The 16191-nt window shown below is 48.1% G+C and overlaps 1 protein-coding gene across 4 annotated transcripts; it reads left to right on the top strand.

Annotated features, from left to right (window-relative positions):
- Positions 1 to 480: 480 nt before the first annotated feature.
- Positions 481 to 16186, top strand: SMIM17 (small integral membrane protein 17). 4 transcript variants are annotated; one of them, XM_044931749.2, is made up of 5 exons: positions 481 to 603; positions 3834 to 4087; positions 5596 to 5672; positions 12641 to 12771; positions 15844 to 16186. In XM_044931749.2, exons 2-5 carry the CDS (start codon positions 4079 to 4081, stop codon positions 15954 to 15956), a joined length of 330 nt encoding a protein of 109 aa, XP_044787684.2. In that variant the 5' UTR covers positions 481 to 603; positions 3834 to 4078; the 3' UTR covers positions 15957 to 16186. The 4 variants fall into 4 exon arrangements, with proteins under 4 accessions (XP_044787684.2, XP_045019316.1, XP_045019317.1 ...); XM_045163381.1 differs by lacking the exon at positions 481 to 603 and adding an exon at positions 2481 to 2861 and having other exon boundaries at positions 3827 to 4087; positions 15844 to 16181; XM_045163382.1 differs by lacking the exon at positions 481 to 603 and adding an exon at positions 2483 to 2759 and having other exon boundaries at positions 3827 to 4087; positions 15844 to 16181.
- The last annotated feature ends 5 nt before the right edge of the window (positions 16187 to 16191 follow it).

Below are 16191 nucleotides of genomic sequence, written 5' to 3'. Positions count from 1 at the left end.
CAACCACAGCTAATAGCTGTTAAGTGGAGTATATACATTCTTTACTTTTTACCTTCAGAGCAGTGCTGGCAGGTGGTAAGCGTAATTCTTCCCACTTAACAGAATGGGAAACTGAGGCACAAAAGTGACAAGTGACACACCGAAGGACAAGCTAGTGGCAAAGGCAGTCTCCGACGGGAGGCGGTCTGGCCTCAGGGTCCCCGCACTGTCACACCCCTGCCCCGTCTCCTCCCGCCTCCCCCCACCCCAGGTGCTGGTTGTAGACTAGGAACCACCAAGAGGCCTGGGAAGTTGCTGGTCTCTGTGGGCGTCCGCAGCCGGGGACGTGCCCATCCGGCCGGGGCTGGAAGGCTCGTTCCACTCTGGCCCCGGCTCACCGCGTGCGCAGCCCCACAGCCACACTGCTGACACGTGGTCACCGTCGCCCCTCCGCTCTCTTCCCCTGTCCCTGCAGGCGCTGGCTCCCAAGGAGGTGGGGGCCGGAGGGGAGAAGGCCGCTCGCTCTCCAACTTCCCCATCTCCCTCCCGCAGCCTCCGCGTCTGCGCAGCCGCGGTCTCTGCGGCGCCAGTTCTGCGGCGCTGGACAGGGTGTGTTTGGGGAGGGTGAGTCCTCCGAGGGACCCCGCGGGCACGAGCGGGGCAGGGAAAAGGGGCTGGGGGCTCGGAAGGCGGGCCGGGGACGCGCGCGTGTGAGCGTGGATGCGTGCGGGTGGGAATACGCACGGGGTGAGGAAGAAAAGGCGCCCCAGGGGGTGTGGGTCTGGGGTGGGGGGGAGTGTCCCGGTCCCGCGAGTGCCAATGGGCTGGGCTGGGGCTGCGGTTCGCCGGGTTTCTCCGTCCCGCCCTGTCTGCCCGCCTCCTGCGGGTCGCACGGGGTTTTTAGCCTCTGTGCGAGGAACCGGGAACCGCCCTGCCTGCCTGGCACGTCAGCTGCGTGCGCGGGTGCTCCGGTCTGGCGGGGGTCAGGTGTCTGAGCTCGCGGGACCCGCGTGTTAACCGCGTCGTACCTGTGTGCCCGCGCGTGCTCCTTCGAACATGTGTGCGCCGTGTGTCTGCCTGGGCACGTGTGTACCACCTGCACGGGCGAGGAGCACGCGCTCTGGAGTCGGTCGGGTTTAGGGTCCCTGCCTGGCTCCCGTTAGCTGCGTGCCTATGTTCAAGGGCCTTCCCAGTCTGTAACACCACAGACTTGTGAGAGCAGCTGCCGCGGAGAGTGGCCGGCGGCGAGGATTAGGTTACAGGAAGACGCGGGGTTCTCCGCAGTGCCTGGCGCCGGGAAGCGGCGGTTGCAGTGTTACTTTACTGTGGTGGAGGTGGTGGTTACTGCGTCTCCGTCCTCCTCCACCTTTTTTCAGACATCCGTAGTTTGTTTAGTCCAAACACATTCAAAATGGAAACTCAATACTTTCCACCTGAAACAAACTAGATACTACCTAGTATATAATGCTTAACGCATTACGGCAATACAGATGACCCTCTATTGTCTTATGCACCCACCACAGCCAATGGCAGAGCCAGCTTGGTTGCAATAGTGTCATGGTCCGTCCTTCTCAGAGGATGACCCGTTACTATGATAAGATAATAGTTGAGGCTCTTGGGTGTGAACTCACACACCCCTGTCACACCCGCAGATTTCTTTCTGTCTTGTGCCCCTCCTCCCTCCTCCCTGAATCGGGTTCTGCATCTTCTGACTTGGGTCGGGGGACTCTTGTCTCCTCCACCCCCGCCCCCTCACCTGCATTCTCTCCATTTCCCACGCCTTCTTACCCCTCAGCTAAAACACACGGTTAACTACTTGATGGGTGATCATTTACCTCAAGAGGCTAAAGCCGGTTTTATGTTCTTGTTCTAGGACCTTGCATGTATTAACCACCTTGCATAATGTAACCCACTGAGTATACTCCTGGATAAGCATTTAGAAAAAGAGTACAGGGCCTTCCTGGTGGTTCAGTGGTTAAGACTCCGTGTTTCCAATACAGAGGGCACAGGTGCGATCCCTGATGGAGGAATTAAGATCCCGCATGCAGTTCAGCAGATAATACAAACAGGCTGAGTGTAAAAAAATAAATCGAGAGCCCCCTTCCTCCTTCTGTCTTTTGACTCTTCTGAAAGTGAAAATGAAATACAGGTCCAAGAAATTCTCTGTTGTAAGGAAAACATGAAGAGGTCTCAATGGAGGCGTGCGCAGCGAGAGGAAATGGAGTGGAGTTGCGACAAAGGTGCGCTCCAGGGCTCTGTGTGGACAAGCCACCCCTTCCTCCCAGCCACTGTTTACCCTTGAAGACGCGGGCCCAGTGGCCCCCATCTTTTGATTTCTTGAGGAAACACTGGAAATCTGTATTTTCAGTTGACATCGTCTGCATTTTAAAATGCCAATAATTATTTCAAACCCTTGAAAGGAAGACATCGTGTAAGCCAGGCGCAGAGGTGGTGGGGCCAGGTTAGACCCTGGGGCTGCCCATTTGCAACTGTGTTGTGGGCTGGGGAGTGTGGAGGGGGTGCGGAGAGGAGGCTGTGAGCACAGACAACGTTTCCCAAGAAAACAAAAGCAAAAACTGGCCTTGGCGGAAAAGTAGTGAGACAGCCCCAGTAGGGAGTAGCGTTTATTGCCTTGGGCCGTTTAATTTTTATTTCATATTGGGGTGCGGCTGGTTTTGTTTCAGGTCTTCAGGGAAGTGAGTCGTCACACTTGCACTTGCATCTACTCTTTCCCGCTGAGGTTGTTGCAGAGCACTGAGTCGAGTCCCCTGTGCTGTTCAGTAGGTCCTTGCTGACATTGTATTTTGGCTTTAATATGAGCTGTAATTAACCGTGTGTTTCAGCTGAAGGGTGAGAAGGCATGGGAGGTCGAGAGAATGCAGGTGAGGGGGCGGGGGGATGGAGGAGACAAGAAAAAAAAATCTGGTTTAAAATGAAATAGTCTTTCACACTCTCATTTTATATCTTGCCAACTTGAAATTCAGGAGGCTGTCACTTGTCAAGTTGACAAGATATAAAATAGAGTATTGAAGAACATGTCATTTTAAAGTATTTATTTATCTATTTTTGGCTATGCCGGGCCTTAGTTACAGCGCTCAGGGTTGGCGGCATGCGGGATCTTTAGTTGTGCGTGTGGGTCAGTTCCCTGACCAGGGATGGAACCCAGGTCCCCTGTGTTGGGTCCTTGGAATCTTAGCCACTGGACCACCATGGAAGTCTCTAAATTAGATTTGTTTAATCCTTGTCTGTCAGATACTCCTCCTCCTTCTTAATGATCACAGAGGAGAAAGTCAATGCTGCAGGGGGCTCGAGGGAAGACTGGGGTCCTTCTTTTTGCAGCCAGAGGGGTTACAGGGGGTGGGGTACTCTCTTTTCCTAAAAGCTTCTGGGTCTGTGCTTTGGTTGTGGAGTGTGTGTGTGGAGTGTTCATGTGTGTTTGTGTGCACACTTGCCTGAACCACCCTCTGGCCATCCTCTCTAAACTCCTTATTCCCTTTCTTGTTTTATTCGTCTCTAGAGCATTTATCATCATTTGACATATTGTCTGTCTGCTCCACTTCCCGCCACTAGAGAGCGAGTCCTAAGAGGGGAACTCGGTTCCGCTCAGCGCTGTATCTCTGTGGTTGCTGTTCGGTCACTCAGTCGTGTCTGACTCTTCGCGACCCCATGGACTGCAGCCCACCAGTCTCCCCTGTCCTTCACTATCTTCCGGAGTTTGCTGAGATTCATGTCCACTAGCCGCTGATGCTATCTAATCTTCTCATCCTGTTTCTCCGGCACCCAGGAATTGCCCTGGCACAGGGCTGGCACTCCGTAAATATTTGTTGAGTGACTGAATGTCTGTCAGTCCTCAGGTCCCAACTCCTGTTCCCTGGGGAGCTCAGCAGGACCCTGGAACGGGGGGAGGAGAAGTAGCCTGTCTTTCAAGTTCCACGTTCTGAAGAGATGCAGAGTCTCAGACCTGAGCAGATCCGGGGGCTGCTGGAGCCCGAGAGGGCAAAGACGCTGCTGCCTCCGGAGAACAAGGCCTGGGAGAAGCGTGCCGCCTTCGCCAAGGACTGGGTGGCTGTGGAGGTTGGGGCCTCCGGCTGCGGCAGCGATGAGAGAGGTGAGGGCCGGGGTCCCGTGGGAGGCGGGGGTGACAGAGGCCATGGCAGAGCCTGGGGAAAGGGGACTTCATCCTGCTGCTCCGTTAGGCACATTTCTAAATGAAACCTTGTGTCAGTCGGCTTTCTGCTGTGTAACAAGTCAGCCCAAAACCGAGTGGCTTAAAGCCAGTCATTATCTGTCGACGATTCTGCGGGTTGGCAATGCATGCGGCCTCAGGGCATGGTCCTGCTGCCCCTGCCTGCGTTTGCTCCCGCTGTGCAGCCGCAGTGGCTCGAGAGGCAGCTGGTCCATGTGAGGCGGCCTTACTGGGGTGTCTGGACGCTTGGACGGTGCTGACTTACGGCCATGTGTCTCCAGCAGGCTTGCTCAGGCTACTTCTCATCGGGGTGGCTGAAGGGTTCTTAGGAAAAACAAGATATGGAAGGCCCCAGGTCACAGGCGCGTTTTCAGCCTCTCCTGGCAACCTAGCAGCTCTTGGGTGTTCAGAGAGTGGTGTCATTTGCTGAGATGGGGACAACCCGTACGGCACCCCCATAGCAGAATGACGGCTGAACCTTCTACCAGGAAAGGGTTCTTCCTTCTTCCCCAGGAGATAAGCAGGCCCTCGACCAAGGTGTGGGGAACAAACATCACTTCCAGCAGCGAGGAGGAGGTTTGGGGTTCCTGGCAGGACCTGGGTGCAAAAGAGTGGGAAATACCCATCTTTGGTTCCACCCCGGTTCTCTCCAGTTTAGCAGTGACAAGAATGCTGAGATTCGAATATGGGGAGATTCCTTCACTGGTGGCTGGAAGCTGGGGAAGCCTCCATCCTCCTGGCTTAACTCTGTGGCTTTTTCTTCTGCTCCCTCACTCAGTTTTTGCCAGAGGGCTGTAGAAAAGGAACTATTGTACCCATTTACCAGGCGGTAGAACAGAGGCTCAGGTGGTGAGTCATATCAGGTGACTCTGTTTAAGTCTCCTGGGTAGGTAGTGGCAGAAATGGGATCAGAACTCAGGTTTCTTCTTCTCTCCACCCCATCTGAACCATGTACATGCACTGTGTCTGTGTGTGTTTGTGTCTGTGTGTGTGTGTGACTGTGTGTGTGTCTGTGTGTATGTGGTATGTGTCTGTGTGTGTGTGCCTGCGTCTGTCTGTGTGACTGTGTGTCTGTGTGTGTGTCTCTGTGTGTCTGTGTGTCTGTGTGTGTGTCTGTGTGTGTGTCTGTGTGTGTGTCTGTGTGTGTGTCTGTGTCTCTGTGTGTGTGTCTGTGTGTATGTGGTATGTGTCTGTGTGTGTGTGTCTGCGTCTGTCTGTGTGACTGTGTGTGACTGTGTGTGTCTGTGTGTGTGTCTCTGTGTGTGTCTGTGTGTATGTGGTGTGTGTGTGTGTGTGTGTCTGTGTCTGTCTTTGTGTGTGTTAGGATATCAGCAGGACAGGTGTCGTGGGTGGGAAGAAAGCAGCACCCATCCAGCTGGCCTGCTCGCTCACTCATGACTCCTTTCTCCTCCATTCCCGCCCTCGCCCAGATCTACCTTCTCCCAAGACTGTGGTTCCCCAGGAGTGGAGCTCGGTGGAGGAAGACGATGAGTCCGAGGACCCCCAGGTGAGCTGGGGATTCCTTCCTCTTTTGATGAGACCCCTCTCTGCAGTTCTCAGCGGACTGTCACACTCCCTTCCTCAGCCTGGAATTTCCTGGCCCCACGAAAGCCTGTCTGGGGATGTGAGCCCCACGAGGTCTCTGGTGGGAAAGAGGACATGTTCCATAGTCGTCAGACGTGGAGTGGAGGGTATCAGGTGGTGGGTGTAACTCCATCCATGTATACCCTCCAACCCTTCACTCATAAATGCTTCATGACTTAACCATTCATTCCTCTGTCCTCTTATTTATTCACCCAAGCTTTCATCTGCCTACTCATCCATATACCCATTCCACCCATCCATTCATCACCTGTTCATCCATCCGTCCATTATCCACCCATCCATCACCCATTCATTCATCCATCCATCCATTATCCATCAAGCCATCATCATCATCCACCCATCCATCACCCATTCATCCATCCATCCATTATCCATCCAGCCATCATCATCCATCCATCCATCACCCGTTCATCCATCCAGCCATCCATTATCCATCCAGCCATCATCATCCATCCACCCATCCATCACCCATTCATCCATCCATCCATTATCCATCCAGCCATCATCATCAATCCATCCATCACCCGTTCATCCATCCAGCCATCCATTATCCATCCAGCCATCATCATCCATCCATCCATCCATCACCCATTCATCCATCCAGCCATCCATACATTATTCATCCAGCCATCATCATCCATCCAGCCAGCCATCCATTATCCATCCAGCCATCATCATCCACCCATCCATCACCCGTTCATCCATCCATTATCCACCCATCCATCACCCATTCATTCATCCATCCATCCATTATCCATTCAGCCATCATCATCCATCCATCCATCACCCGTTCATCCATCCAGCCATCCATTATCCATCCAGCCATCATCATCCATCCACCCATCCATCACCCATTCATCCATCCATCCATTATCCATCCAGCCATCATCATCTACCCATCCATCACCCATTCATCCATCCAGCCATCCATCCATTATCCATCCATCCATCATCATCCATCCATCCATCACCCGTTCATCCATCCATCCATTATCCATCCAGCCATCACCCATTCATTCATCCATCCATCCATTATCCATCCAGCCATCATCATCATCCACCCATCCATCACCCATTCATCCATCCATCCATTATCCATCCAGCCATCATCATCCATCCATCCATCACCCGTTCATCCATCCAGCCATCCATTATCCATCCAGCCATCATCATCCATCCACCCATCCATCACCCATTCATCCATCCAGCCATCCATACATTATTCATCCAGCCATCATCATCCATCCATCCATCACCCGTTCATCCATCCATTATCCACCCATCCATCACCCATTTATTCATCCATCCATCCATTATACATTCAGCCATCATCATCTACCCATCCATCACCCATTCATCCATCCATCCATCCATTATCCATCCATCCATCATCATCCATCCATCCATCACCCGTTCATCCATCCGTCCATTATCCACCCATCCATCACCCATTCATTCATCCATCCATCCATTATCCATCCAGCCATCATCATCTATCCATCCATCACCCGTTCATCCAGCCATCCATTATCCAGCCATCCATCATCCATTCATCCCTCCAGCCATCCATCCATTATCCATCTAGCCATCATCATCCATCCATCCATCACCCATTCATCCAGCCAGCCAGCCATTATCCACCCATCCATCCATCATCCACCCATGCATCCATCTGAGGTCATCCATCCACTTCTGTATCCATCCATCAACTCTCCCATCCACTCACCCTTCTACGAATCCATTCATCCATCTATCCATTGAACACTCCATTCATTTGTCCTCTGATTCATCCACCCAGCCTGCTCATTCACACACATGTCCCATCAGTCCATATATGCAGTTATCTGTGTGCCCACTCATCCTCATCATCCATATGCAATCACTCCATCCATTCAACACACCCACTCACCCATCCTTCTATCCACACATCTGTCTACACACCCATTCATCCATCTACTACTTGTTGACTGTTGGAAGGATGTGCCTTCTTTCATCCGCCCCTTTGCGTACTCATCCATCCATCCCTCCATCCACTACTTACTTACTGTGTTTTAATCCAAGTACTCTGAGTAAAACCAAAAAGAATGACCGAGCACGTTCCTTTCATTGGAAGACCTAATGTTTTCTTTGTGGGGGCATAAGACATCAATATGTGAAATAGTAACAGTGGTTCTTTTATTTACATATTTATTTTGTGTATTAGAAAGAAAGCGTATAATCACTCTTGGCAACATGTGAGGGTCCCATCTGCCAGTCAGATATCAGAAATCCAACCTGGACTGGCTCAAGCCAGAAAAAGGCTTTGTCGACACAAGGTGGGAGGAGGCAAGCTGGACAACCAGCCTTGGTGGTGTAGAAATGAGTGCTGGCTCCCAGTGGGGTGGCCCAAGGGAAGAAGCAAGTGATTCTGTGGGCCAGGAGGCCTATCCTTTCTTAACAGTATTTATTCATTTAGTCATGCCAGGTCTTATTTGCAGCATGTGCGGTCTAGTTCCTTGAGCAGGGATTGAACCGGGGCCCCCAGCATTGGGAGCTCAGAATCTTAGCCACTGACACCAGTGAAGTCCCAGAAGGTTTATTCTTGAATATCTGAGAGAGGAAGAGACACCACACCTATGATTTTATTTTATTTCTGTTTGGTTTTTTTTTTTTTCAAGCTTTAAGCTTTTTATTTTGTACTAAAGTATAGCTGATCAACAACGATGTGGTGGTTTCAGGTGAACAGCAGAGGGACTCAAGTGTACATGTACACGTGTCCACTCTCCCCCAAGCGCCCCTCCCAGCCAGGTGTTTGCAGAGTTTTTAATTAAAACAGCTCTACAGCTGACAGGCTATTTCTTTTTCTTTTCTAAATTTTTGTCTATTTATTTGGCTGCACTGGGTCTTAGTTGAGGCGTGTGGGATCTTTAGTTGCCTGTGTGAATTCTTGGTCGCTTCTTAGTTGTGGCGTGTGGGATCCAGTTCCCTGACCAGGGGTCAAACCTCAGCTGCCTTCATCGGGAGCACGGAGTTTTAACCACTGGACCACCAGGGAAATCCCTGATACACTGTCCCATTCCCAGTTCTGTAATCCCGCTTTCTTACAAGCGGCAATGGTGGCCCCTCCCCCGCTGATATTCGTACTTTTTCTTTGTTTCTGTTTCAGGGCTTTGTGGAGTGGTCGAAAGCTCCACAGCAAATGACCATGGTCTTGGTGGTGTGTGTGCTCTTTCTGTTCCTGGTTTTAACTGGGATGCCCATGATGTTTCACATTTAACTATAAAGGCGGCTCTTGTTTGTGTCATGTTCAGGAAGAGCCCTGGTTTAAAAAATCAGGAATAGGTCTTGAATATTATCAAATGCCTTTTACACATCCATTGAGATGACTTTTCTTTTGTGTTTCACCTTTTCATGTGCCATTTCTGCATTACTGTATTTCACTGAACTTGACATCTTCGATTGTAAATGCATATTATTTTGTGTACTCCTGAGAAACAGAATGCTACTTAAATGATGTCACCAAGTGGAAGATGCAGTGTGACTTCAGAGAAGGTGAACACATGTGCAACATACGAGCAATGAAATTGAGTCAATTTCTCAATTACAAATCACCTTTGCATTCTTAGGATGGAGGCACACCTGGCTTTTCAGACACCGAATTCTGTTCCTGGATATTTTATGTAGGATTCCTGCCTCTATCTTCTTACATAAGATTGGTGCTATCTTTGTTTCATTTCGGTATTGTGGCTAAGCTTGCATCATAGAAGGACTTGAGTAACGTTTGACCTTTTGCTGTGCTTTCGAATACTTTCTGTAGTTTAGGCTGTGCTCAGTCGTGTCTGACTCTTTGTGACCCCCATGGACTGTAGCCCACCAGGCTCCTCTGTCCATGGGATTTCCCAGGCAAGATTACTGGAGTGGGTTGCCATTTCCTTCTCCAGGGGATCTTCCCAACTCAGGGATAGAATCTGGGTCTCCTGTGTTGGCAGGCAGATTCTTTACCATTGAGCCACCAGGGAAGCCCTTTCTCATAGTGTAAAAAGTATCAATTCTTTGACGTGTGGAAAGAACTCAGGAAAGGGATCAGGTCCTAGAGCTATGGAAAGGAGGTTTCCGTGTGTTCTTAGATGGCTTTTCCATTTCTTCTCTTGTTTTCAGCTTGTTAATACTTTTTAACTCCATTAATTTTGATGATTTATAGTATTCTTTTGTCCCTTAGACTATTCTTCATTCCACTGAATATTTTCCTCCAGATAATGAGCTTAATTATGAACAGTATTTTTTGGCTTGGCCAAAAAGTTCATTTGGGTTCTTCTGTAAGATGGTAGAGAGAAACTTGAATGAATTTTTTGGTCAGCCCCAATATAATTAAACAAAATCTTCTCTTTATTCTGTCCCCATTCTGCCTTTGATTTCTCAAAGTTTTATCTAGTTTATTATTTTTCTGAAGAACCAGCATTAGGATTTGTTTATGTCCATTATTTCTCTAGTTTATAATTTTTTTCGTTTAATATGTATTGGGTTTATTTTTTTGTTGTTGCTATTCCTTGTCTCGATTTTTAAGTTGACCTCTTAATTTATTTATATTCTTTTTATAAAGCTATTTGCTGTAATAGTGCATTTAATAATATAAATGTACTTCTGGTTATAGTCTTGGCCACATCTCAAAGTTGGATAATTCATCTTGTTTATCTTGTTGTTTCCTAAGTATTTTATTGCCTTGTTTCTAAAGAGTGATTTGAAACTCAGTGACAAGGTCTATTTAAAAAGAGATTTCTTCCCGATTCACTGCACTGTGAGTGGAGAATGTGGGCCATCACATGTCTGCTTTCAGAACCTTTTAAGAAGCTTTTATCCTGGCCTAGAACATATCCAGTGTCTGTGTATGTTTCATGGACATTTAAGATGAATATATATTTTCTGTCTGTAGAATTCAAAACTACATGTCGGTTAATTAACTTCATCTTATCAATTACATTGTTCAGAATCACATGCTATTTAGTTTTGTCCAAACCTACATGTCAAAAACCAATAAGGCTATGTAAAAACCTGTTAGTATTGATTACATTTGTCAATCTATTTTTATTAATATATACTTTGTGTATTTAGCAGCTGTGTATCTTGGTGCATATAATATATACAGCATTGTTATGTCTTTGTCAACTAAGTAATACATGTAAAACACCCAGCACAGTGCCAAGTATAGAGTAGGCACGCAATAAATGTTGGTTAAAATCTGATTCTTAATCCTTTGCCCAATAGGAAATGATTGCCTTTAACTAATGTAATCCCTTGCCTTAAATTTTACCTTGTCTAATAATGGTCGATATTACCATCTTGCTGTTTAAACTTCCTGTGTATGTGTATTTAGACTCTTTGAGTTATTTTGTTTTAATAGGACTTTGAGTGGTCTCTTTTGAGTTTGTTAGAGACATTAGGGCAGATAAAGTGTTGGCTTCTCTCTCTCTCCATTCCTGTCTCTGGCTGATTGTGTCCAAAAAGCCACAACTGGCCCTTAAAATAAACACATGCCTCAGCTGTTCCATTCTTTAGGATTTTATTGGTTGCAGATGGGAGAGTCTCATTTCATATGAACTCAAGCCAAGAAGGGCTTCCCTCATAGCTCAGTGGGTAAAGAATCTGCCTGCAATGCAGGGGACCTGGGTTCGATTCCTGGGTTGGGAAGATCCCCTGGAGAAGGAAATAGTCAACCCACTCCAGTATTCTAGCCTGGAGAATTCCATGGACAGAGGAGCCTGGCGGGCTACAGTCTGTGGGTTGCAAAGAGTCGGACATGACTGAAGCAACTTAGCACATGTAGCAAGCTAAGAGATTCATTATAGATTCACCAACGTTCAGGATGAAACTGGCTTCATTTAGAGTTGGAATGAACTGTCGTGACTGAAAATGTAAATGAGGATATACAAGCTGTATTAAACATGTTATTTGTAAAAGGTGTTGATCAGTGCAAAAAATAAAATGAAATATCTCTTTTTCAAGAATTATATTCTTGGAGATGTTAGGAAAAGATTCCTGGGTCTTGAAAGATAATTACTAGAAATATGCAGGGAGGTAGTACATATCGCTATTTTTTTTATGTGTTAAGTATTCCTGGAAAAACGGGTCAAGTGGTACAGTGGTAAAGAATCCACCTGCCAATACAGGAGACGCAGATTTCATCCTTAGGTCGGGAAGATCCCCTGGAGAAGGAAATGGCAACCCGATATAGTATTCTTGCCTGGAGAATCCTGTGGACGAGGCGCCTGGCGGGCTACAGTCCCTGGGGTGGTCAATAGTCAGATATGACTTAGCATGCACAAGCAAGTATTCCTGGAACAGAAGCAATGAGTTGAAAGGGGAGACTTGTCCAGGCAAAAAATGGATTTATAAAGAAAAAAATTTAGAGCTGGTTTGTTGTTGTTTTAGTCACTAAGTTGTGTCCAACTCTTTGCAACCCCATGGACTGTAGCCCACCAGGCTTCTCTGTCCATGATATTTCCCAGGTAAGAATACTGGAGTGGGTTGCCATATCCTCCTCTAGGGGATCTTCCCGACCCAGGGATGGAACCAGCATCTCCTGCATTGTGGGCGGATTCTTTACCACGGAGCCACCTGGGATAAACCATAGAGCAGTGGTTATTTATTTCAGCTCTGTCACGTGCCAGAACACTCATTTCATGGACGATGGAGGTCCCCACCGGCACCCTGATGCTCTGGTCTTCACCCAAGAGCCAGGCAGATCCCATTAAATGTAATTAAGACCGTTCGTAATCCACCCAATTCAGGAAGTCAAAGGCAAAGTCCTCCCCCTGGCCATCCAGCCCCATGCGGACGCGCCTGTGTCCTTCCCCACCCTGCCATGCCTCCCTCTTGTTCCCTTCCCTGCTCCAGCCACACTGGCCCGCGGCTGTTCCGACAAGCCCGTCATGCCCGTCTCAGGACATTGGCCCTGGCTCTGGAGCGGACCTCTGCCTGCAGTGTTCTTCCCCACAGACGCCCCCGTGGCTCCCTTGGGCCTTCAGGTAAGCCCTTCATCAGGACCTACTGTGCTGTGGCCTGGGTGATGCCTTGAATACAGGCAAGACTCAGACACTGCGGTTCCTGACCCTGCAGGACACCAGCTGGCAGAGGGCTGTTCTCTCTGTGTGTTTATTTTCTGTTTTGGCTGTGCTGGGTCTTTATGACTGTATGGCTTTTTCTACCTGCAGTGAGCAGGGGCTCCTCTCCAGTTATGCTCAGGCTTCTCATTGCAGGGGCTTCTCTTGTGGAGCACACCTCTAGGGGACTCGGCTTAAGTAGTCGCGGCTCATGGGCTCCAGCACACAGGCTCAGTTGTGGTGCATGGGCTTAGTTGCTCCGTGGGCTCTTCCCAGACTAGGGATTGAACCCATGTCTCCTGCATTAGAAAGGCAGATCCTTTACCACTGGACCAGCAGGGAAGGTTTTTCTCTTATTCATTCATTCACCTGGCATTTCTTCACGACCTCTTGTGTGCCAAGGCCTGTGCAGAAAATGACGGGACAGAAAAAAAAAATGCAGACAGATTCTCTCCTCCCAGGTCCTCCCTGGTTTCCTCTAGAGGGCTGAGAACTGAGAGGGCACGTGGGCAGGGAGGTAGATGTGTCTCCATGTGTTGATCATTTGCTCCTTTCCACAAGCTAATATGCCCAGTTCACAGACAAGGCACAGTTCAGTTCAGTCCAGTCGCTCAGTCGTGCCTGACTCTTTGCAACCCCGTGGACTGCAGCACGCCAGGCTTCCCTGTCCATCACCAAGTTCCGGAGCTTGCTCAAACTCATGCCCATTGCATTGATGATGCCATCCAACCATCTCATACTCTGTCGTTCCCTTCTCCCCCTGCCTGCAATCTTTCCCAGCATCAGGGTCTTTTCAAATGAGTCAGTTCTTTGCATCAGGTGGCCAAAGTGTTGGAGTTTCAGCTTCAACATCAGTCTTTCCAATGGAATATTCAGGACTGATCTTTAGGATGGACTGGTTGGATCTCCTTGCAGTCCAAGGGATTCTCCAGAGTCCTCTTCAACACCACAGGTCAAAAGCATCAATACTTTGGCGCTCAGCTTTCTCTATAGTCCAACTTTCACATCCATATGTGACTACTGGAAAAACCATAGCCTTGACTAGACAGACCTTTGTTGGCAAAGTAATGTCTCTGCTTTTTAATGTGCTGTCTAGGTTGGTCAATAGCTTTTCTTCCAAGGAGCAAGCATCTTTTAATTTCATGGCTGCAGTCACCATCTGCAGTGATTTTGGCTTGACACATTAGTTTCTGATAAAACTAAATCACTTTTTCAACCTGTCTTGGTGGGAGAAGCAAGGAAATCTGAATATGGACTGGTCAGTGATATTAAGAAATTATTCGTTTCATTGTGTGAAAATGATATTGTGGTTGTATAGAAGACACTTTATTTTTCCTTCTGTTTAGTATATGTTCTGCTGAAGTGAGTACAAATTGTTTTTTCCTTAGAGATGCAAGCTGAGGAAGTGAGAGCATGTCTGTAATTTACTTTAAAATTGACCTGGAAAATAGACATATAGATAGATTTTCACAACCTATTTTTAAAGCAAATATGTATTATAAAACATGGTGCATTTCCTTATTTTAAAAAGACAGGTATTATATTTTCTTGTTACCAAAGTTATTTTTAAAAAATATTGAATACTTTATACCTTTCTATATGACTGAACATGTCATAGCAATTGTTTTTAATGTGGACGTTCTCTTTTATGTAGAGAGGTCCTAGTTGCCCTACAACACAGGCCAAATTTGGAAGAAAGGCTTCACTCACAGCTGAGATGGACAAGGCAATGGCACCCCACCCCAGTACTCTCGCCTGAACAATCCCATGGACGGAGAAGCCTGGTAGGCTGCGGTCCATGGGGTCACTGCGAGTCGGACATGACTGAGCGGCTTTGCTTTCACTTTTCACTTTCATGCACTGGAGAAGGAAATGGCAACCCACTCCAGTGTTCTTGCCTGGAGAATCCCAGGGACAGGGGAGCCTGGTGGGCTGCTGTCTGTAGGGTCGCGCAGAGTCGGACACGACTGAAGCGACTTAGCAGCAGCAGCAGCAGCAGAACTGAGAAATATTTTTCAGCAATTTTTTTTTTCTGGAGCTAAACAAATCACAATGAGGTTTAAATAATCATAAGGGATTCTTTATAATAAATCTTATGACCCCTAAATAAATATTTTAAAAAAACAAAACGATTTAGAGAAAAAGAAGATAAAAAATAGTTTATGCCCAAACTGTGTGAAATGGAAACGTCCACCTGCCTTGTCTAAGCACAAAGAGGGTCTCAGATGACAATGAATAAAGGCAAGCTGGAAAACCATTCCATGCGGTACCATTTGGGTAGAAAGGAACATTATATAGCTTTTTAGAATATTTATGCATATAAACAAATATCCACATAAAAATTTGCTTATACATGCATAGAATATTCTGGAAAGATACAAGGCAGCTGCTCTGAGTGGTTGCCTCGAGGGAGAGGAGCTTGCTGACTGGTGGGAAGGAGAATATAGAGGTAAGATGATTACTTTGCTTCTTTGTAAATTATGTGTGTGCGTGTGCGCTCAGTTGCATCTGACTGTAACCCCATGGACTGTAGCCCTCCAGGCCCGTGTCCATGGGATTTTCCAAGCAAGGACATTGGAGTGGGTTGCCATTTCATCCTCCAGGGGATCCTCCTATCCGAGGAATGGAATCTGAGTCTCTTGTGTCTCCTGCAGTGGCAGGTGGATTCTTTGCCAGGGAAAGAGCCACCAGGGAAGCCCTTATAAATTACAGACCGTATAAATTACTTAGAATAATCTTGCGGAGATCTTGCTGTCTGATTAGACCTTGTGTGTGTGTTCATCTCAGTTGTGTCTGACTCTTTGCGACCCCGATCCTCTGTCCATGAAATTCTCCAGGCAAGAATACTGGAGTGGTTTGCCATTCTCTTCTCCAGGGGATCTTCCCAACCCAGGAATCAAACCCTGGTCTCCTGAACTAGACCTTGTAGTCCTCCGTAATTCCTGGTAATGCAGGTGGTCTGCACTAGTGATTGGCATGTTTCATCCTTCCCTGTAGCCACACCATTGAGTCAGCCCTTCCCACACCACCCCGGGCTTGGCTGTGGGGCGTGCTTTGACCAGTGGAACCAGAAGCAAGCTTGGTGCTATGCCCATGTCTCCCTACTCTAAGTCCCGGCTCCCACCTCGAGGGCTCACCAAGCAAGACGTGAGTCAGCTGAGCCATTCTGGAGCACCAGCCCACAGCTGACCACGGGAGCATCACTGAGCCCTTCGCGTGTTACGGTGGGGTTGGAGTGGCGCTGCCCTGCCGGAGTACGCCAAGAGTAAGGGTGCTGTGACTCACCCCCTTCTCCCTTCACGGGCCCTGATGGCCCTCTGTGCCCATGGTGCTCGGGCTTCTCCC

This window comes from Bubalus bubalis, chromosome 18, assembly GCF_019923935.1.
Source record: "Bubalus bubalis isolate 160015118507 breed Murrah chromosome 18, NDDB_SH_1, whole genome shotgun sequence".
Classification (NCBI taxonomy): Eukaryota; Metazoa; Chordata; class Mammalia; order Artiodactyla; family Bovidae; genus Bubalus; species Bubalus bubalis.
The sequence above is the reverse complement of the archived record's forward strand: the minus strand, read 5'-3'. Positions and strand labels throughout refer to the sequence as shown.

Coding starts and splice junctions, on each gene's coding strand:
- SMIM17 (XM_045163381.1), top strand. Junction 4,088..5,595: donor CTGCGGCAGCGATGAGAGAG/GTGAGGGCCGGG, acceptor GCCCTCGCCCAG/ATCTACCTTCTCCCAAGACT. Junction 5,673..12,640: donor ATGAGTCCGAGGACCCCCAG/GTGAGCTGGGGA, acceptor TCCCTGCTCCAG/CCACACTGGCCCGCGGCTGT.